This window comes from Peromyscus leucopus, chromosome 19 (genome assembly GCF_004664715.2).
Source record: "Peromyscus leucopus breed LL Stock chromosome 19, UCI_PerLeu_2.1, whole genome shotgun sequence".
In the NCBI taxonomy this organism is placed as follows: Eukaryota; Metazoa; Chordata; class Mammalia; order Rodentia; family Cricetidae; genus Peromyscus; species Peromyscus leucopus.
Window position 1 is genome coordinate 1,312,088 of NC_051079.1, and position 23,864 is coordinate 1,335,951.

General features: G+C 42.1%; 1 protein-coding gene across 1 annotated transcript; it reads right to left on the bottom strand.

Moving 5' to 3' along the window:
- Window positions 1-2,262: 2,262 nt before the first annotated feature.
- On the bottom strand, window positions 2,263-4,722 carry LOC114698181 (nitric oxide-associated protein 1-like). The gene is made up of 2 exons (XM_028876713.1): window positions 4,704-4,722; window positions 2,263-4,332 (listed from the first exon to the last, which is right to left on the bottom strand). The coding sequence occupies exons 1-2, from the start codon at window positions 4,720-4,722 to the stop codon at window positions 2,393-2,395; spliced, it is 1,959 nt and encodes a 652-aa protein (XP_028732546.1). The 3' UTR covers window positions 2,263-2,392.
- Between the last annotated feature and the right edge of the window lie 19,142 nt (window positions 4,723-23,864).

A 23,864-nucleotide genomic window follows, 5' to 3' on the forward strand; every position in this document is an offset into this window, starting at 1 on the left:
TTCTAGTCCAAGATTCTAATACATGCTTTGAAAATAAGCACTTGTGGCTGGATCCAGCAGTGTGCACCTGTGATCCCAACTATTTGGAAGGAGGACCGTTTGACCTGGGATTTGAGGTCAGCCTGAGTGGCATGAAACCCTGACACATTGTTGACGTGTCATTTAGAGCTCACCATAAACATTTTTATTTCAAATTTGGTTTAAAGTGACATTTGTCCTCTCCTTTTAGCACATGAGTTGGAAACACTTATCAGAAAAGATGGCTGCTGTTTCTTAGATCTCCACTTATTGCTTCTATTCCACATGTAGTACCGGTTAGGCAGTTTCTGAGTCCTCCTGTGTTGAAGTGAGGGAAAGAGGAGAGACAAGGGAGCAACAGGATCTCTTTCAAGTGGCTTTTATCTAACAGGATTTATTTCCTTCTAGTACTTCACTTTCAGTGTGGGGATCAAATCTAGGACCCTGTGCATGTTAGGCAAGGGCTCCAACACTGAATTCTATTCTCAAATCTACCACAATTGATTTGATTATGGTATATATAAAGCTGACTGCTTTTTCTTTCCTTCCTTCCCTCTATCTTCTTTATATTCTCATTCTCTCTCCCCCTCTCTTTTTTGAGACAGGGTCTTACTACATAATCTTGGCTGACCAATTTTTATTATTTTTTGAGACAGGGTCTTATATAGCCAAGGCTGGCTTTGAACGTAAGTAGCCATAGATGAGTTTGAATTTCTGATCCTCTTGCTTCTATCCCCAGAATTCTGAGAAATTGTGGAATCTTTTGTTTTATTAATGAATAAAGCTCAGGGGTTAGATATTAGGGTATTAATATCCACTGCCCTCCTTTCTACCCTCTCAGATAGAAAAGCCCCGTGAATCTTTCTGAGCCCCTCCTTATTTCTCTCTGAGTTTCTCCATCTTCCTCAGAGTTGGCCAGAAAACTTTATGATTTATTCAGGCCATCTGAACATGGACTCTACCCTCTGAATCAAGGTTTAATCCCATTGGTGATCTCAAAACAACAATACAAACAAATCTCCTGCAACATTTCCCCCATTTTGTCTAAATAGAAAAGATTTTAACTCTAACATAGTAAAACTATATACAATAAGAACAATTATTGGGGTGGGGGATTTAGCTTAGTGGTAGAGCACTTGCCTAGCAAGCACAAGGCCCTGGGTTCGGTCCTCAGCTCTGGAAAAAAAAGAACAATAATCAAGAAAGAATTACATTCATGATGTCCAATCCATGTGTACTAGGCAAATTCAGAGAAAATACTCCATTGTCTATCCTCTCTTGGTGAGTCCAAAGTTTTGTACCTAATTTACTTTCTATCATAACTAAGGAAAACTGTACCTATAACTATTGTCAATCGCATCAGAGACCCAAGAAGGATACAGTATTACCTGAGTAAACAAGAGTGCAGAGCAAACAACTTGCAAAATTATAGAAACAACAGAGACATCTGGCTTCCTGGACCATCATCACCCAAGGTTCCTCTGCAATGCTGGGGCATCCATCTTTGGACTACAGGCCTAGAATATCTGACAGACTTTTCTGTGAAGCGGGAAATTTTGAAGGACTGTCCTACCTTGTCTTGGCAGAGTTCGACAGCTGCCTTCTTTTGTGTCCTGTTTGTCCAATTTAGAGAGCATGTTGTCAGCAGTCGAGATAAGAGCAGTTTCTTGCCCAGTGGCTAACTTTTCCATGATGAAAGCAAACTCCACATGGAGGTTCTTCGATGCCCATAATACTTTTTTGAAGCAAATTGATGCTGCCAGGAGCAGATGTGTTTCACTGTCATGAAAAGCCTTATGTTATTAAAGCATTTTAAAGTCCATAATTCTGTAGGTCTCTGAAGTATTTGAAGACCATCAATCTATTTAAAATATATCTGTTTGCCCTTGAAAGCATACCTAATGTGACTATAAGTTTTATTGTTATAGATGACTGCTAATCTTTCTTTATTATCCTAAATATATTTCTAGGACTAGAACTTACATTACATTTTTTTTTGTATCCTCAAGAAAAAAATAACTTTTATTTATAAACAGTATATTATCTTTCTTTTTTTTTTGTTTTTCGAGACAGGGTTTTTCTGTGTAGCTTTGCGCTTTTTCCTGGATCTCACTTGGTAGCCCAGGCTGGCCTCGAACTCACAGAGATCCACTTGCCTCTGCCTCCCAAGTGCTGGGATTAAAGGTGTGCGCCACCCCCCCCCGGCCTTATAAACAGTATATTATCAATAAGCATAGCCTCAAATAGTTTAAAAAGTTCACTTTTAAGATCTTTAAAAATGATAGGTATTTCTGTCTACTATTTTTATATTTAATACAGATTTCAACATATTTCAATATTGTTACTATCCAGTGTGAATCCAGGTCTGCCTCACTTATCTAGCTTTCTTCACCAGATTGTATATCAGGGACGAAGGCTTCTTGGTTTTATAGGCCACGCTTTTCTTGATGCGCTGTCCTTTGACATGAACGATATAAGGCAAGACAGGGGGCTGGAGAGTCAGAACAGTTCCTTCCGGCGTGTATCCTCGGAGATGCAGTGTGCCCTTAGAGTAAGGAGTTACCGCAACCCAGCCTGCAGAGGAGAACTTGATGTCAGCCACTGCTCCGGACTCTTCGCCTCCTCGTAGGGTAATGTCTTTAGCCACGAGGGGAGGGAACTCGGCCATTCGCTCTTTTCCACCCATTGGAACCAGCAGTAACTCGTGGCCCGCATGCTTCTCATACAGAGCATCTGCCTTGTCCAAAGAAGTGATGTGAACAGGAAGGAAGTTGGAAGCCACAACTGTAAACCAAGCTGGCTGATCTCCCTGTAGGAAATCTATTCGGGCTATAGCACCCAAAAATAGAACCATTCTTGGTTTGAGAATAAAGGTTCTTGGTACAATAGAATGTGTTGGCAAAACAACATCTACTTCTTTCTCTGTTAGAAGATTTAAAATACAGTTTTCTTTTGTAATCCCTGGGGTGTCGTAAAACCAGTGGGCGTCTTTCACGTCTCCTGGGGTCAGTTCTACTTGTCTGGTATGTTGGCGCCCAGCCACAACAGGTTCATCTCCCATGTCAAAGGCCAAGGAGTCGGCATCAAACTCAAAGGGAACTTCTTCCTTCTGTTCTGTGGAGTGCCAGAATGTTCTCCCAACTCTTCCTACTACGTAACCGTGCTTTTTCAGTTGGTTGAGCTGACTTTGTTCTTGTTCACTAAGATCTTCTTCAGCTTTGGTTGCCTCCTCTTTAAGCCTTTTTTGTCTTCTGAACATCCTGTAAGGTGTTGGGTTGCAAATAGGAAACTTCAAGAGGTTTAATGTAGTACCTGGCCAGGGGGAGATGGTGGCCCTGTCGATGGCTTCGGAACCCTTGGCGGTGCAGTAATCAGACTCCAAGAGCGTGTTAAAGAGAGTGGACTTGCCGGCGTTCGTGGTGCCCACCAGGTAGACGTCGCCGCGGTAGCGCCAGGAGCGCTGAAGGGCAGAGATCAGTTCTTCAACTCCATAGCCGGTCTTGGCGCTGATCAGCCGCACGTCCTTGACCACGGTGCCGGACCTGGTCGACGGATTCGGATTCTTCTTCTCGTCCCGAGGCTCATCCCCGGTAGGGTACTGTGGTCCTCGGTGGCCAGGGGCCACCACGAGCCCGGCGCGGATGCAGTCGTCCCACAGCCGCTGCCGCAGCCGCTGCAAGTAGCCGGGCGCGTCCTGGGGCAGCAGGTCCACTTTGTTCCCCAGCACGAAGACCTGCTTGGGGCCCACCAGCTTGGGCAGGTCGGGCAGCAAGGCGTCCGGCAGGTCGAGCAGGTCCACCATATAGAGCACCAGAGCGGGCCCCGGCTGCCGCAGCGCCGCGCTCACTAGCTCCAGATACTGCTCGCGACTCACCTGCAGGCGCAGGGCACGCCGGTGATGCACCAGCAGCCAGCAGCGTTGGCACACGGTCCGCGCCGGGCCGCCGATCGCCTGGGTCGCACCGTGGAACTTGTCCTCCGGCAGGTAGCCGGGCAGGCCCGGGTGCTGGCAGTGCAGCTCGGCCCCGCAGCCCGAGCAGTAGATGCCGCTGGGCGGCGGCACGGTGGCGTCTGGAAGTTCGGGGACCTGCAGAGTCCGGAGGCCAGCCCGCAGCTTCTGCTGAAGCCGCTCCTCCCGCCGCTGCAACCTCCGTCGCTCCTCATTCTGCTGCCGCTGCTGCAATTGCCGCAGCTCTCTCAGCTGTCCCTCGGGGTCCTGCTCCGGGACGTACTCCGGGAACAGAAAGCGCTCCTCCGCGTCGGGGCCTTCTTCGTAGCCCTCGGTCGCCGTGGAGCTGGGAGGAAGCCGGCGGCCTTACATTACATTTTTTAAACGAGCTTTTAAATTTAAGGTACAATACCTTAAACAAGAATAAAAACATATATACAATATAACAAAAGTAACCTTATATCAATATATAACTTTTGTATCAATATATAAAAATCCATACCAATATAAAATATTTGAGACTAGCAGTTGCTTTTTTTTAGCTTAAGAGTAGATTCAGTAATCTGCCTTTTTATCCTATCATTTCTATATCCCCACTTTTCTTTTCAGAACAAGATCCCCGAGTTTAAAATCCTTTGCTTAGTTTCCTCCCTGACCATGACCAATAACAACTTGTAACCAAGCCTCCTGAATGATAACAAACATCCATTGAATGACCTCAAACCACCCACCTCACCTCTTGGGAATGTGGACATCATGCTCTTCAAGTTACTTCCTGTTGTCTGGGGGTGATGGCATCTTTGGGGACCCTGAAAAAAATTGAGATAAAGATCAAGTCCTAGGAGAGATGCCCAGTTTTGGTGTGGTGGGAAAGTGCAAGGCTTATCTGAAGTTCTGGCTAGCTTAACTATGATGTTGGACCATCTTAGCTTACTGCCTTGAAATTTTCCTGAGCAGTTTGTAGTCCAAAGCTGATCTTTGGTGTTTATCAGCTTAGTGGTATTAAACAATCCAAGTGGAATCATCATTGTCGGGCCCCATCCTCCTTTTGGAGACTTCAAATGTTGCTGCTAGGAATGGTCACCATTCACTGCAGAAAACTTGAACATTTTAAATGTCATATGCAGCAGATTTCAGAGAGGTTAAAGGACTACAATCTATTAAATACACCCAGGATATGTAAGAGCTTAATTCCTAATATCTGCTTCAGACTCAAGTCTGAAGTCACCTACAGGAAGCTAGATGAAGCTTATTTCTAGAATTAGTACACTATATGACCATTAATATCATGACAGAAAGTTTAAATATACATGCATATATATTAATCTTATAAATTTTGAGATAATATTTCTAATTTAAGAAAAGTTTTAAAAAGTCTAAATAAAACCAAGGAATTATGACATTAGTGACAATAGAATAGTCCCTTAATTTTGGTTTTTCTTCTGTCCCCTATCACATGGTTCTTCTGACATGAGACAGAGACTTTAGATTTTTCTTTAACAAGCATGCTTGGGTTTAGAGAAGGAGAGAAACATGCTCTAACTCCAAAATCAGCTTTAAATTTTAATTGAGTTGGGATTACAAAAAGGTCATTTGCCTTATATGTCTGTAGAGAACAGCAGAAACAAACATTTGGGAAGATTTATGAAAAAAAATTTTGAGACAGGGTTTCTCTGTGTAGCTTTGGAGCCTTTCCTGGAACTCACTCTGTAGACCAGGCTGGCCTTGAACTCACAGAGATCCACCTGCCTGTCTCTGCCTCCCAAGTGCTGAGATTAAAGGTGTGCACCACCACCACCACCACCAGGCTGATTTATGACATTTTTTTTTCTGTTGCAAATGTACTATACTATTAAGCCAGTTTCTTTGGACATTTTCTCTGTTTCATTCTTCTTTAGATGTCTTATTTGTCCAGTGGTCTTCAGAGTCTTTAGTTGGATGCTTTTATTCTCCTGGAAAGACAAAAACAAAACCCTGCCCAACCCTGACACTGTGGAGTTTCCCTTTTTGGCAGGTTATATCTGATCAAATGAAAGACATATGCTAGTCTTGTAAGTTAGATTGAATACCATGCTCTTTGATGAACCCTCTCCTTTGATGAGGACCTTTGATGAGACCTCTCCTAATCAAGAGGTCTCTCCTGTTTGAATCCAATCTTTATAAATGTTGATGGTATCCATAGCTCATCTTCTGTGGAAACAAAAGCAAACCTCTGTCCCAATGTAACTCATATCCTGGTTTCCATTCTGAGGTCAACACATCTTTGAAGTATACAGGCTGATTTAATTCAGCAGTTTTTTCTACTATCCAATGTCTCTCTGCAGCTGTTGTCTCTTTCTCATGAACATTTAAAAAACTGAAAGTTAATAGAGCATTGTACAATCTATTGCTGGGGGTCATTTTTACCCATTTCTGTTAATTAAACATATCTTTTAAAGTGTGATTAGATTTTTCTATAACTGCTTGTCCTGTAGGATTCTGTGGTATACCTGTAATATGCTTTATATTGTAACATGCAAAAAACTGTTTCATTTTACCAGAGACATATGCTGGAGCATTCTCAGTCTTAGTTTGTATAGGTATTCCCATGATGGCCACTACTTCTTCTTTTTGTTTGTTGTTTTTTTGAGACAGGGTTTTGCTGAGTAGTTTTGGAGCCTGTCCTAGAACTTACTCTGTAGACCAGGCTGGCCTTGAACTCACAGAGATCCTCCTGCTTCCTAAGTGCTGAGATCAAAGGCTTGCACCACCATAACCCAGCTAATTGCCATAACTTCTAATAAATGCATGATTACAGAATCAGCCTTTTCAGAACTCAAAACAGTTGCCCATTGAAATCCTGAATAGGTATCTATGATATGGTGTACATATTTTAATTTTCCAACCTCCATCAAATGAAACATACCCATTTGCCAAATTTCATTTCTTTGAGTACCCCTTGGGTTACTTCTTGCAGGTAGTTGAGTTTAGTTATACAAAGAACAAGTAGGACATTTTCTTATAATTTCCTTGATTTGTTGCCAAGTGATTGAAAAAATCTTTCTTCAAAACTTTGCTATTAACATTGTGTTTCTTATGAAATTCTGAGGCTTCTAGCATTTCCTACCAATAGCTGATCAATTTCATCATTATCTTGTGCTAGAGGGCCTGGTAGGCCTGCATGGGATCTGGATTGTGTTATATATAAGGGGTGATTTGAATTTCTGATTATCTTGTAACTGAATAAATAACAAAGTTAATTCTGAAACATCTGGAAAAAGTGCAGTGGTTTCAATATGTAAAACAATACTTTCTGTACATTGAGAGTCAGTAACTATATTGAAAGGTTCTGGAAAATCTAATACCATAAGAATAGCATATAATTCTGACTTTTAAATAGAATCATAAGAGTTTTGAGACACTTTTTCTTAAATTTCCTGACTTACAATATGCCCTTCCTGATTTGTTTGCATTAGTATAGAATGCAAGGGCTCCAGAAATTGGTGCTCCTTGTACCACGTGTGGAAGGACCCAATTAGTTCTTTTTTACAAACTGAGGTATTTTTCTTTTGGGGTATTTGCTGCTAATTTCTCTCAGAAAAATTACTGTATTGCCAATGTTCATTTTCTGCCCATAATGAGAAAATTTCAGCATTTGTAAAAGGTACCACAATTTCTGCTGGGTTTATTCCTGTAATTTGATGAAGTCTCAAGTTTCCTTTCAGAATCAATTCAGAAATCTTTTCTACATAGATTTTATTTACTTATTTATTTATTTATTCATATTTTTTACTATGTTTGTGTGGCAAAAAACATCCATTCTAAAATATTATCTTTTCTCTGCATAAGAATTCCTGTGGGAGAATGCATAAAAGTAAAATAACCAGAATATAATCAAACTCTGGATCCAAATGATCCACATGTGCATCTTGTAATTTCTTTTCTACCAAAGCCAATTCTCTCCCAGCTTCAGCTGATCATTTTCTTGGACTATTTAAGTTCTTATCACCTTGTAAGGTCTTAAATAAATTACTTAGTTCTTGAGTTGTTAATCCAATTTTGGGCCATAGACAGTTAATATCTCCAAGCAATTTTTGAACATCATTAAGAGTTCATAATTGATTTCTCTCTCTCTCTCTCTCTCTCTCTCTCTCTCTCTCTCTCTCTCTCTCTCTCTTTTGGTTTTTCAAGACAGGGTTTCTGCATGTAGCTTTGCGCCTTCCCTGGAACTCACTTGGTAGCCCAGGCTGGCCTCGAACTCACAGAGATCTGCCTGCCTCTGCCTCCCGAGTGCTGGGATTAAAGGTGTGAGCCACCACCGCCCGGCTCATAATTGATTTCTACTGATACTTCTGTGATTGAATTTTTTATAAACATATTTTATATTCTAGGAAGTTAATACAATTTCCTCTTGGTATTTTTTCAGGAGCAAATTCCCAACAAGGCAAAATTTTCTTTACTTCTTCAAACATTTTTTCTAAGGTATCTGTGTCTGAATCATCTAGTAAGATATCATCCATATAATGGTAAATGATAGATTTAGGGAACTATTTCTGAATTATTTCCATTCATGCTTGTACAAAATATTGATACAAGGGAGGACTATTTAACATCCATTGTGGAAGAACTTTCCACTGATATCTTTTAACAGGCTGGGAATTATTATAAATAGGCACTGAGAAGGCAAATTTTTCTGTATCCTGTTCTTGGAAAGGTATAATAAAAAGCAGTCTTTTAAATCAATTAGTATAATAGACCATCCTTTAGGTAATAAAGAAGACAAGGGAATTCCAGGCTGTAAAGAGCCCATTGGCTAGATCAACTTGTTAATAACTCTCAGATCTACTACCATTCTCCATTGTCCAGATTTCTTTTTAATGATAAATACAGAAGAATTCCAAAGACTGGTTGATTCTTCAATATGTTGAGCATTTAGCTGCTCCTCTACCAGCTATTCTAGTGCCTGTAATTTTTCTGATGTCAAAGGCCTTTGTTCTACCCAGACAGGTTTGCCACTTAACCATTTTAAAGGCAGGGCTGTTGGTTTCCTTTGAAAGATCAATAGCTGTGGTGCCTTGCTTATGTACAACCTGGGTAGTTGGTGACTGTTCTTGATAATACCTTTTACTATTTCTCTCAGAAGCATTCTTTATTTTATGGTTTGTTTCTGAGATTGGAGGAATGTTAATCTGTGCTTTCCATTGCTGTAACAAATTCATTGCTATGTTTGTCACATATGGCTTTAATTTCCCTACCTGTCCTTATGTCCCTGTACAATCGACCCTCCTTGTGCTTTGTTTTTACATGAGATAAAGTTCCAATTCCTAGAAGCTGAATAATTACCTCCTGAAGAGGCCAATCTAGAGGCCAATACCTTGGTAAAATTATTGCTACATCTGCACCTATGTCTAGCAAACCTTCAATTAAAATGCCATTTTCTGGTATCTTTAGCTTTGGTTTTTTAATCATTTATAGAAGTTTGCCAAAATACTTGTTTCATGGTCTGCCCTGAAAATTTTGTTTTGTTTGTTGAAGCTTTTCTGTCATCTAGGGCAGTATGGTTTTTAACAATAGGCATTAGGTCTTTTAATTGCCCGGTGGGGGAGTTTCCTCCATGGTCACAGGAAATGATTGAACCAAATTTTGACATTGGGGCCTGTGAGAGTCCCCCTAAGGTGTTTCCTGATGACAAAAGATTACCTTGCTTGTCCCTTGTTGATTTGTATTCATTAGTCCAATGCTGGCCTTTGCTACACCTTCTGCATACTCCAGAAGTCTGGGACCTCTGTTTGGATCATCTCTAGAAAAAATATTGTTTCTAGAAATACCTTGCCTACAATCCCTTTTCAGATGACCTTGCTTACCACAATTAAAACATCCAACCTTTTGATTTTTCTTGAAACTTTTAGAAATCACTTCTATCAAAGCAGCATGATAAATGCGAGATTCAATATCAGCTGTATTTCTAATCCATTCATCTACTGCTGCTGATCATGCCTTTAAAAGCCCAATTGCCTCTTTACATTCTGAATTAGCATTTTCAAAAGCCAAAAACTCAATATTTGTCTGACTTCTGGATCTGATACTGTTCTATTTATAGCTGAAGTCAATCTTTGTAAAAAAAAAATCAGTGAAGGCTTGTTTTGCACCTTGTATAATTTTAATAAATGACTCAGATCTCTTTCCTGATTTTCAGCCTTATCCCAAGCATTTAAAGATGCTAAATGACATAGGGACAAGGTGTGACCATCAAATCCAAACTGTCTTTGCAAATCAGCACATTGGAGTTCACCAAGTAGCTGATCTCAGGAAATATTAATGCTTCTAGCCCTATTTCATTGTTCTATGACCCTAGTTTCCTCTGACCTCCATTATAACTGAGGACCAGCTTCCAATATTGCTGTTGCTAAATCTTTACAGTCTTGGGGGATAATTCTGCTCTGAGTTGCTCATGCATTTAACATTTGCTTCACATATGGTGAATGCATACTATATGAAACAAGCACTTCTTTGAATCTCATCAAATCTTACATTACTATAGGGATCCAGTTAATTTCTTACACAACATTCAGGAGTGCCTATCATCTGGTGGTTGTTCTTGTATTTCTAACAACCTTGGGCTGCCCCTGTTCAGTTTTATCATGCAGTGGTACAGAAGGTTCTTGTCTAAATTCCTGTATGTGTCTGGGTATTTTTCTTATTTTCATTAGTAGGTCTTTCTAAGGCTTGTATTTTATCAGTTAAAATTTTCTTCTTTTCATCAGTATATTGTTGGGGGTTTTTACTCTTTTGGGGGCCTGCCACCCAGCTCCAAAATAAATCACTCACGTAGGCTTATTCTTAATTATGAATGCCCGGCCTTAGCTTGGCTAAGTTTATATCCAGCTGTCCTTAAATTATCCTGTCTAAGCTGGGCAATGGTGGTGCATGCCTTCAATCCCAGCATTTGGGAGGCAGAACTAGGGGGATCTCTGTGAGTTCAATGCCAGCTTGGTCTACAGCGCGAGATCCAGGACAGGCAACAAAACTACACAGAGAAACCCTGTCTCAAATAAATAAATAAATAAATAAATAAATAAATAAATAAATAAATATCCCATCTCCCTTTTGCCTTTGGGCTTTTCCCATTCTCTTACTTCTGTAAATGTTGCTCTTTCTCCATGGCTTGCTGTGCAGCTGGGGGCTGTCCCCTGGAGTCCTCCTTCTCTGGCTCCTCGATCTCTCCCTCTATATATTCTCTCTGCCTGGCAGCTCCACCTATCCTTTCTCCTGCCTTGCTATTGGATAGTTCTTTATTAGACCATCAGATGTTTTAGACAGGCACAGTAATACAGCTTCACAAAGTTAAACAAATGCAACATAAAAGTAACACATCTTAAAATACTCTTCTATATTAGTAAGTTTTTCTAAGGCTTGTATCTTATCAGTCAAATTTTTATTCTTTTCATTGGTAAGTCTTTTTAAGGCTTGTATCTCAGTAGTAAGTTTTTCTAAGTTTTATATCTTACCAGTCAAATTTTCATATTTGGTACAGTTATCCGACCACTTTTTTAAAGGATAAAATATGAATTACCAAACTGGTGGTTAATATGATCGACATTATGCCAATCACAGATACATTTGTTATCCCTTCATTTAATTTTCCCATTTTCAAAGCATCCATTGTAGAACCATACAGAGACCTAACTTTCTGTACTGTAATATTTTTGTTAATTTATTTACTTTATGTACATTAGTGTTTTGCTACATGTATGTCTGTGTGAGGGTGTCAAATCCCCTGCAACTGAAGTTACAGTTGTGAGCTGTCATGTGGGTGCTTAGAATTGAACCTGGGTCCTCTGGAAGAGCATCCAGTGCTCTTAACCACTGAGCCATCTTTCCAACTACCTGTACTGTAATGTTTCTCATTCTTAAAATGGAAAAGACTTTTTTTTTGAAACCTACTTTCCCTTTTAAGAACTCCCAGGTGTCTCACCAAATCTGCTGCTGCTGACAGCATAGGTGGTGCTGTGGATATCACTCTGTGTAAATAAAATGCTGATTGGCCAGTGGCCAGGCAGGAAGTATAGGTGGGACAAACAGAGAAGAGAATTCTGGGAAGTGGAAAGCTGAGGCAGGGAGACACTGCCAGCCGCCGCCATTACCAGCAGCATGTGAAGACACTGATAAGCCACGAGCCACATGGCAAGGTATAGATTTATAGAAATGGATTAATTTAAGATATAAGAACAGTTAGCAAGAAACCTGCCATGGCCATACAGTTTTTTGTTTTTGTTTGTTTTTTGTTTTTTTTTTTGGTTTTTTGAGACAGGGTTTCTCTGTGTAGCTTTGCGCCTTTCCTGGAACTCGCTTTGGAGACCAGGCTGGCCTTGAACTCACAGAGATCCGCCTGCCTCTGCCTCCCGAGTGCTGGGATTAAAGGCGTGCGCCATCACCGCCCGGCAAGTTTTTAAGCAATATAAGTCTATTTACTTGGTTGGGTCTGAGCGGCTGTGGGACTGGAGGGTGACAGAGATTTGTCCTGACTGTGGGCAAGGCAGGAAAAATCTAGTTACATAGGTGCAACTGTGTATGGATGTATCCAGCTGCAGTAACAATGTTCAGGCAGGCAGGGAGGGGGTGGCAGAGTGCCCAGATTTGGCTGTGAGGTCAGGGGGAGTGGGCAGGGTGGGGTGCCAGCTGAGCTAACTGCATGCTCAGGCCGTGTGTGTGTGTGTGTGTGTGTGTGTGTGTGTGTGTGTGTGTGTGTAGAACATTGTAGCTGCTCACATGCAGTGCAGGGAGGGGGAGTGAGCTGCCTGAAGAATGTAGGGAAATGGGTAGGAATAGCCCATGGCTGGGATGCACAGTGGGAGGGGACCAAGCCACTTGCTGAGAGTGGTGGAAGCTGGCTGCCCAGGGAGTGTGAGGAAACCAGGACTGGCTGTTGCTGCCCCTGGGCAGAGAGCACAGGCAGTGTGCAGCCAGGGGAGGGTCTGCAGTGATGGGGGAAGCCAGTGGCGCTCTAAGCCACTTTGGCATGATCTAAGGCAATGCGTTGGATGCCAGATAGTGTGGATTCTTTTATTGTTTTATTAATAAATAAAGTTTGGGGGTCAGAGTAATAATCTGATATGTCCACAGAGTGATTGAGAAAAAAGATCCCCTACCCTCTCCACCTTCTCAGACCGAAAAGCCCCACAAAACTTTCTAAGCACCTCCTTATTCCTCTAACTCCACTCTCTGAATCAAGGTTTAACTTCATTGGCGGTTTCGGATCAAAAATACAAACAAATTTACTGCAACACTGTGCCAGTGTGCCTGGTTCGTGCCATAGGGATGGGTCTCAGGGCTTTCTGCACGTGAGGTGTAATAGTAGTGTTGCTGACTTCTGGCATCATCTGGGGGATGCCTGTGGGGACTAATCTTGATTACATTAATTGAAATGGGAAGATCTGTTGATCATGGGTGGCACCACTTCTTTTGGCTGGGTATGAACTACGTAGTGCAGGGAACTGAATAGCATAGGCCTTCATTTACTCTCTGGCTCTGCACTGTGAGTAGGATGTGACTAGCTGCTTCATGCTCCTGCTGCCCTGGCTGCCTTGTGCTGATGGCCTGCACCCTTGAACTGTGAGCCAGACAAACCCTTGCTCCTTTATGTTGCTTCGGTCAGTGTTTTGTCATAGCAACAGGGGAGAGACTAAGACACTGGGCTGTACTCCCAGTCTTAAGTCTGACTGCCTCATTCAGACACTTTCCAGAATTTTCCAAAAGATTTCCCTGCTTTTGCTATTATTATATTTGATACAGGTCAACACATATCTTTGCCTGGTCACTTAAGATGTCCTCCCTCAAGCCAGGCAGTGTGGCATACATCTTTAATCCCAGCATTGGGAGGCAGAAGTGGATGGAGCTCTTTGAGTTTGGGGCCAGCCTCATCTACAAAGTGAGTTCCAGAACAGCCAAGGCTATACACAGAAACTCTGTCTCAAAAAACCATAGTTAATAAATGAATGAATGAATGAATGAATGAATGAATGAATGAATAGAAAGATTTCCTTCTCAAAGGGCTGGGATATGGCTCAGTGGTAAGGAGCACTGAGCGCTCTTCCAGAGGACCAGGGTTGGATTCTCAGCACCCACACAGAAGCTCAAAGCTTTCCGTAACTAGTTATAGGGGGTACAGTGCCCTCTTCTGGCCTCCACGGGCACTGCATACACATAGTATACAGACATACACATACAGTAATGACTTAGAACAAATCTCTCCCAGTATTGGTGTGCATTTGCAGAGTGTTTCTACTGAGGGCTCCTCGCTCAGGAGCAGACAGTGCTTTCTTTCTCTCTGCCACTGCCGCCATTTGTCTCAGGGAAACCTGGACCCATTTGCAGGGAAAGCGAATGAGGCGCTTGGGCGAGCACTGCTCTGTTGCCTTAGCGTCTTGCTCTGCATACATCAATCTGCTGGGTCCCCTACACTGTGGGGGTCCATTTATCTAGATATCTAAGGTCATTACATGACCTTTCACTAACCCGGAGATTGGGGGAAATCTTCTTCCCTCTTTGGTCCTCTTATGGAGTCTGATCTAGGGATAGGCAAATCTTCCTCCAAAGAAAGTCTACCCTCTCCTCCCCTTATTCTTTCAGCCGTAGGTCAGCCAAGGGACCTGGGACACATTTTTTGTTTGTTTTGAACTAGAGTCTCCCTCTGTAGCCTAGGTTGGTCTAGAATTAATTAGGTAGCTCAGGCTTTCCTCATATTCATGGCAATCCTCTTCCCTCAACCTCTCAAGTGCTGGGATTACAGGTATGAGCCGCCATTCCTGAGGTCCAGGATACATTGCTGGGATTACAGGCATGAGCCGCCATTCCTGAGGTCCAGGATACATTGCTGGGATTACAGGCATGAGCCGCCATTCCTGAGGTCCAGGATACATCGCTGCCCACTTTCTGTGCAAACTGCGCCACTGGCACCTCACACTCACTCTGAAATGCAGGATGGTGTTAAATGTCTTGGTGCATTTTCAGAAGTGATAGAGAAATAGTGTCACTTTATCATCTTGATAGTCTGTATCTTATAATTTGCCTCCTTTTTATTTACACAAATTTCAGGAGCAGTCATTTCCTTCCCTGGAATTCACTCTCCTTTGAAGGAAAGAATGATAGATACTCTGAGCATGGATCAACTTACATGTAGACTGTGCTACCTGGCGCTGTAATGACTGGAATATTTAAACGGAAAGAAATGGCCATTTTATAACTGAACCTTCATTGACGGTCAAGGAGGACAGCTACCAGGCATGAGTGGTGATGGTGTTTGCACCATTTCTTTGAGACAAACTAAACAGAGTGAGGACAATCATCCATAGCAGGTGAGGGTATGGTGGTTTGGGGGAGAAGTGCATATTCTAGAACATGTCTTTCTGATGGAATCCAGGCAGGATATATGAGAGAAAATCCTTAAAAACATCTTTGGAATCTCTGTTTTTGGTGTGTTTAATCCATCCCTAAAGGATGCACTTTCCTTGGAAAACAGTCTTTGATAAGAGGGGAGAGAAGGCTCTAGTAGCCCTTCTTATCACCTGCTGAGATAAGATTTCTGAGAGACTGAACACTTGTGGGCCTCATAGTCAAAATGAGGGTCTAGTCCATGGATCCATGCTCCCAAATCCCAGATTGCCTGTTAATTACAGAGTGAAAAAAGAGAATAGGGTACTGAGCTGTGTCTGCATGTGAACTGGAGTAACTTCAGTAGACTCTGGAGATGGAGAATCAACAGAGGTGAAGGGGAAGTGTGTAGTTTGGTACAAAGAATTCTATTTGTTTATTTTTGGGAAAAGATTGTTGTACAGGCTAGACTCTAACTTCTGGACTCTAACAATCCTCCTGCCTCAGTTTCTCAAGTAGCTGAGACTATAGGCACACAACATCAACCTGGATGGTACTAGGAATTCTAACTGCATTCACTCCCTGTGGTACATGGAGAGGGACATGGCGACCTGACGAATTGCTCAATTTGCACAATGAGCATCAGATAGCACGCCAAGAGGCAGAGAAAGCATGTTCTGTAATGTCCTCCTGGGAAACCACAGAAAACAAAACAAATCAGATCTAAGATTTCCTAAGCTTTGAGGCTCAAATTCTCACTTACCATAAATGCAACTTAGGAAGGAAAAAGAAAGGACCACCATTTGCTGGTTGAAATCCAAGGTATTGATATAAATCTATTAGAATGAAACATGTCGTGGTTCTCAAAGGCAGACAGGCAGAGGTGTGTGTGTGTGTGTGTGTGTGTGTGTGTGTGTGTGTGTGTGTGTGTGTGTGTGTGTGTGTGTGTGTGTGTTACATGTTTTTAAACAGAGCACCCCAAAAGCCAGTCTGGTACATAGGTCAGATTTCATTTTTCACAAGCTGGGCCATATAAATGTAGGCTATGACTTTCTCAAGCACCAACGTTTGGGGCTTCTCAACATGTTAGAAAGGACAAAAAAGGAACCCCAAACCATTATATGTACACATAGTATTAGTTCCTCTGTCTTGCGTGTGAGGTAACCACTGAAGGATACAGGGGGAGCACTGAGCTAGACCCCTCTTCTGATGGCACTGTGACTTTGCTCCTTTCACTAAACAGCTGACACTACTTACAATGTCGGGTGGTTCTGCCAACCTAGGTAGGAATCCAAACCATTCCAGCCTAGGTACTGCATGGTCTGTTCTGACATATCATTACTGTTCCTCTTCCACAGATAGTTCATCCTTGAGCACTTACCTTATTTCTGCTCTTAAACCAAGTGTTTGGGGGTAGACCTAACATCATGTTCAACTTAAGAAAGAACATGAGACCCAGGCATATTGTGACCTCAGAGTCCAACTGAAGAATATGTACACAATCTCTTTAGAGGTATCATGTCAAAAAGACACTTGTGCTGAGACTGTTGGGAAAGAACCCCCTTGTTCCCTGGAGCTTCTAGTGGTAAGGATGGATGAAGTCAGGAACTGGAGGCCACTAGCACCTGCAAAGGAAGTCAAGGAAAGGAAAGGCAGAAGTGAGGATGGAAGGACCTGGGTCCTAGAGATGTTGCCTGAACTCTTAAATCAACACGCATTCTCAGAAGTTCCAAGGGATTTTTTTAGTTAGGTTACTCAGTGGATATGCCCTTTCAGTTAGGCCAATTAATTATTAAAAATTAATAAATTCTTCTATCTTTTAAAGTAAGAAATTCCAATGAATATAAAAAGATTTCTATTGTTTAAATAAAATAACTTTAGGAAGAAAGAGAATGAAAATCATCAAAAAATAAGTTTCTGAATAACATATTAATATTTTAAGAATTTGAAATGGGCTGGAGAGATGGCGCAGTGGTTAAGGACACTGGCTACTCTTCCAAAGACTTGGTTTAAATTCCCAGCAACCACATGGTAGCTCACCAATGTCTGTAACTCCAGTCCCAGGGGATTCAACATCCTCTACTGGCCCCTAGAACACCAGGCACACATTTGTTACACACACACACACACACACACACACACATATATATATATATATATATCCATAAACATAAAATAATAAAGAAGGAAAAAAACGATTTGAATCATTTAGAATTATATTCAGTTTCAAGTTACAAAATGCCTATCTAACCAGCCTGGTGCCATGAGCCTATAATCATAGCACTTGGAAGGCTGAGACAGGAGGAATATGAGTTAGAGGCCAATCTGGGCTCAGTAGTAAGATACTGTTGAAAAACATAAACCAAACAGCCAACCACACAAGCCCCGCTTCCCAGAAAAAAAAAAAAAAAAAAAAAAAACCAAACCAATAAGACAAAAATGATAATCTAAAAACAATCTGAAAAGCATTCTTATCAGAATGTGTAGCTTTTTATAGAGCACCTGGCTCAGTCTGGACCCTGGGTTCCATGTCCAGCACTGTGAACAAGCACACTAAAACCAAACAGTGACAAAAAGGATATCACTTTGTCATACAGAAATTTAGAAGCAGAGAAGGGGGAAGTGCCAGGGTTGATTTGCTGTCAAGGATCCAGAGTCCTTTTCATGTGGAACTTGGAAATACAGGGGCTAGATAGATAGTCAGTGGTCAAGCAGACTGTTGCTCCTGCAGAAGACCTGGGACTGGTTCCCAATAACCACACGGCAGCTCACAACCATTATCAACTCCACTTCCACGGGATCTGATGTTCTCTTCCGGCTTCTGCAGGTACCAACTATGCACACATATGGTGTATTTACATAAATGCAGGCAAACCACTTACCCATGTAAGATAAAATAATAAAAAATCACCTAGGGAATAGATTGGGTAAAGGTGGAACTCCAAGACCTAGAGTGAAGACATTTTTGAGTGGACTGTGACAAATCTGAGAAGCCTAAACTCATAAGTTGCCCTAAGGTTTTTCCCCTCTCCTCTCCCCTCCCTTTCCTTGTCTTTCTTCCCTGTCTCTCTGCTTCTCTCTCCTCCTTTCCTAACTAATTCTGAAATAGTTTTAAACTCACAATAAATCTCCAAAATAGTACAGAATTCTCAGGTTCCCTTCACCTACTTCTATCCAATGACAGTATCTTATATAATACCAAAGCACCTTGTCAAAACCAGGACACTGACATTGGTACAATATTATTAACCCAAGCACAGACCTTATTAATACTAACCAGTTTTATAATCGTGTGTGTGTGTGTGTGTGTGTGTGTGTGTGTGTGTGTGCATGCTTCTATAGAATTTTATGGTTTGTGTAGTTTCAATTACCTGATGACAATTAGGATACAAAACTGTCCCATCACCACAAACAAACTCCTGGCTTAACCCCTTTCCTTAAGTATAACCTCTGGCAAGCAATTATCTGTCCTCTATACAATCTTGTCACCTTAAGAATGCTAAATAAGCCGGGACTGTGGCACATGCCTGTGGTCCCAGCATTTTGGAAGTAGCAGCAGGAGGGTCAAGTATTCAAGACCATCTTCAGCTACATAACAAACCTGAGGCCAGCCTGGGCTACAGAAGATCCTGTCTTTAAAAGACCAGGAAAAGAAAAAGCCTGTGACTAGCCAGGCAGTGGTGGTGCATGCATTTAATCCCAGTGCTTGGGGGCAGAGGCAGGTGGATTTCTGTGAATTCAAGGCCAGCCAGAGCTGTTAAACAGAGAAACCTTGTTTCAAAAACAAACAAACAAACAAACAAAAAAAACAAAAAGAAAAAAGAGAAAGCCATTAAATAAGTGGAAACATACAAACATACAGTATATAACTGAAAAAAAGTTCCTGAAATCCATCAGAGTTGTTGAAAGTGTTGGTATATTGTTCTTCTTTATTATAAAATAATATTCTATTTGCTGAGCTTTGGTTGGTAACTAAGACACTCTCTTTTTTCAGTGTCTGAGGAGACTGGTCTTCCATTGATTGACCTCTTTATTACTTCATCTGAAGTAGTCCTGTCTCACCCAGGGGAAGATAGCTTACTAACAAAAATCCAACCAAACAAAACCAGCCCTGTGCTGCGTAACAATGCTTTGGTCAATCTCTGTCTCTCTCTCTGTCTCTCTGTCTCTCTGTCTCTCTGTCTCTCTGTCTCTCTCTCTCTCTCTCTCTCTCTCTCTCACACACACACACACACACACACACACACACACACACACAACCTACAAAGGGAGCTACACCATAGCCAAGATGTACACAGGTTGCAACATCTAGGCCTGTGTGGTGCATCTTATGATGTTACTACAATGTTAGCAATGCATCTCTGAAGTATTCCTGTCAGGTGACACATGGCAGCTGCATTCCAAAATTTTGTAAGAAAATTGAGAATACATGCAGGAGGATTCTAGAAATGCTCCACTAAAAGGAGCAGCACTTAATAGAACACTCCATTGAGCTGATGGACATGGGAGCACTTATAAGATTTTCTAATATAACATGGGACTCATACTAAAATGTTAGCTTCCTTTAAGTAGGTTGAAAAGCCACAACTTTTCTGGTAATTTTTTTTGGTAGTGCTGAGGATCTGTCTTATAACCTGACCACACCACAATTAGGCTGAAGATTCTAACACATTATTCTCTACCATTCAGCTACATCCCTTGCACAGTTTAAGGGGGAAGAAAAAGGCTTTGGGAGCAGGGAAAATTTTTGCCTGAGGACATTCTTCTAGGATATGGAGAAACACTTTGGTGAAGGTACCATCTGCTTTTTTAAAAGAGCTCACTGACATAGTTCCTATATCTGCAGACTAGGGGTGATGGTAGATTTTACCATTGTGTTCTTTGAATTCAAACTACACTAATAGATACCAGAAAACAATGTGTATCCACCAAAACCAAGATGAATACAGTACTAATGTGGCAATCAGAATGTCTTAACTCCCAGAGTTATTTGGTTGTGACTATTAATAACAGCGGATTAATTAGATATACTCCTTATTTAAGTAAATTTTGATCTATGGAATCATAAAAACAGCAACTCTGGTAAACACAGATATGACTTGAACCACTTCGGGAGGGATCATGGCCTTCAGCTAGTGTCTGGACATGAAGTATAGTACAGTCCCCCTAGAGACAGACCATGTGACATAGTTGAAAATCTATCGTGTGATTTTTCTTCCCTTTTCTTCCAAAAAGAAGTCAGAAGCTCCCTCCCAATCAAGGGCATGAAGGAAAGAGATTTCCCTTTGGGGAGTCCCTCCATACCGGCAACAAGTATGCTAATGCCTGTGGGTCAGAGGGAGCTTAGGAAGTTATGATTAACCCAGTTTTGGCTCCAGTACGATATAGTGATTCTAGGTAACCAACTGTAGTTACTTCTTTACTTTCTGGGAATTTCTGCTTGTTTTGTGTTTTGGTTATTGTTCTACTACTGTGATAAAACATCATGACTAAGGCAACTTATAAAAGGAAGCATTTAATTGTGGGCTTGCTTACAGTTTCAAAGGATTAGTCCACGGTCATCATGGTGAGGAGTGTGGCAGCAGGCAGGCAGAATGGCACTGGAGCCGTAGCTGAGGGCTCACATCTCATCCACAAGTTGAAGGCAGAGAGAGAGACTGATTGGGCCTGCCATGGGCTTTTGAAACTTCAAAGCCCACTCCCAGTGACACATTTCCTCCAACAAGGGCACATCTCCTAATACTCTCAAACAATTCCTCTAACTGAGGATCATGCATTCAACCACATGAGCTGATCGGGACCATTCTCATTCAGGACCACAGCCTGCAAGCCATTCTAATAAACCCCATACACACACACACACACACACACACACACACACACACACACACACACATACACACACACACATATCTTCATTCTCTCAGTTCTGTTTCTCTAGAGGACCAACTACTACAGTCACCAAGCAGTGTGCATAGGAGGTAACAGCAGGGTGCTGGTTCCAGGAATCTCAGACTCTGCTTCCACACTCTTGGAAGACGTCACTGGCAAGTATGTTTAAACTGAACATATGTGATGTCACTTTTGTTAAATGGAAGTCTGGTAGAAGGGACACAGTGCTGCTGAACACTAGAAACAGCAGCCCCTTTGTTATCTGTAAGGGAGGGAGAAGACAGAAGTCAGGTCTTGTCCTGCTTCTGCTGCAGCTGTGGGGATTTAAATGCTGCCCTCAGTCCTGGGCATCTGAACACTTGGACCTGTTTGGGAAGGCTTGGGAAGTGTGGCCTTGTTGGAAGGGTGTCACTGGAGTTGGGCTTTGCAAATTTAAAGATCTGCGTCATTTCAAATTTGGTCTCTGCTTCCTGCTTGCAGTGTGAGATGTGAGCCCTCAGCGCTCAGTGCCAGGTTCCAGCCGTCAAGTCTGCCACCTGCTGTCATGCTGCCTGGTAAGCCCAAACCTTCCTCTGTAAGTTACCTTGGTCATGGTGTTTATTACAGCAATAGAAGGAAAACTGGTACAGGGAGACTTTGGCAGTTTCTGGATACCTATACAGGCAAGCCAGTTCCAGCAGCTGCAGGATCAGGGTGTGTCCTGTGCTCACAAGCTCTGTCTCTGGTAGGGGCGGTGACAGCAGAAGGTGGTGTTGGGCTCTTTGTCTCAGTGTTAGTGTAACAGACTTTGACTGGTTGCAAAACAGCAATAGTTCCAACAACAGCAGAAGCTACTCACTCAGCCTCAGTGGCAGTCAGGTGGTTCCCATCCTGTAACAGGTCTTTCTTTATATCGCTAGCTCTCTAATAATGACATGGAGACTTTTTATGAATTATGAAAGCTTGGTCTTAGCTTAGGCTTATTCCCAACTAGGTCTTAAAACTTAAATTAATCTGTTCATATTAATTTATGTTCTGCCATGTGGCTCCGTTACCTCTCCTCAGTACCGTATGTCTGACTTCCTCTGCATCTGGCTGGCAAATCTCCTGTCCAGATTCTTTCCCAGAGTACCTATCTCTCCCCAGAAGTCCTGCCTATCTTCTCCTGCCTAGCTAGTGGCCATTCAGCTTTTTATTAAACCAATCAGAAGGTGCCTTTGGCAGATGAGGAAGGACAGACACATCTTTACACAGTTTACAAGAAGATTATCCTAACTCGATCCCTTGCCATCTTTTGCTTCTCTAGTACCAAGAGATGGCACTTTCTAGTGCACTGATGTCTTTTCACGTCTGCAACTCTCCCAACACTTCCTGAAGTCACTTTGCTATATTAAATTTCTGCTGTTTGACTACTTAAGAGCGATTTGTATTTTTAAATGTGAATAGCCAGTGATAAGTGCACATGGCACTCAGCGGGACTCCATTTTTCCTCTTTCATGTAGATGTCCTGAGTTCTAGACAATGGACTGTGTGTGACATGTGGCATCTGGAGTAAGGACCTTAGGAGTTCTGGTTGTCTGTCTCCTCCCTCCCTGTTAGCTGTCTTAGGCGACAGAGAGCAACAGCATGAATCCCTGCATTACCATGTGGAAGAAACCACTCACCTGCTTCAGCCTCGAGAGGGCTCGCAGGCATTTATCTTACCTGTGGTCAGAAGAGAAGAAATTGCGTAAGTTTTGAATGGCGCCAAATATTTCCTCCAAAATGCAAACAAGGTAAACTTATGTGTTAGACAACTGTATGAAAACTTTCCTAAATATTTTTAAGAAATCTTTTTATAATGTCTATTTTATAGGGCAAGATACACAGTGTGGATATATAACATTTTTTTAGGGAGTTTGTGTGGTGGTATTGTGTTCCCTGAAATATTGTGTACCCTAATAAACTTATCTGGGGTCAGAGACAGAGCAGCCACAATATTAAACATAGAGGATAGGCAGTGGTAGCACACGCCTTTAATCCCAGCACTTGGTCGGCAGAGCTAGGCAGAAATCCAAGTGTTCAAGGATACAGACAGGCATAGTGACTCATCACACCTTTAATCTCAGAAAGCGAGCCTTTAATCCGAGGGAGTGATGGTAGAAAGCAGAAAGGTATATAAGGTGCAAGGACCAGAAACTAGAAGCATTTGGCTGGTTAAACATTCAGCTTGGTTAAGCTTCAGGCTTTGAGCAGCAGTTCGGCTGAGACCCATTCTGGATGAGGACTCAGAGGCCTCCAGTCTGAGGAAATAAGAGCAGCGGAGGATACGGCGAGGTGAGGTAGCTGTGGCTTGTTCAAGTTTGAGGCCAGTCTGGGCCTCTCCCCCAAAAAGAGAGCCACTAGCTTAGATTACCTCTTAAATGCCTTCCCAGTTTAAGAATCTACAGCTATCCATTTAAGGTAAAGTAAAATTCTTGGTTTTATCTGCTTGTTTTTTGAGACACAGTCTCACTAAGTAGCCTAGGCTGGCCACAGTCTCCCAAATCCTGAGTTACAGGTGTGAGCAATGATGCTAGGCTTGGGAAATAAAATGCTATTAAAATTTTCTGTGATTTCCTGGGTGTGATGGTGCAATTTGAGAGTGGAGGCAGCGAGTCTCCAGGCTGAGGCCAGAATGGACTACTTAGAGAATTCT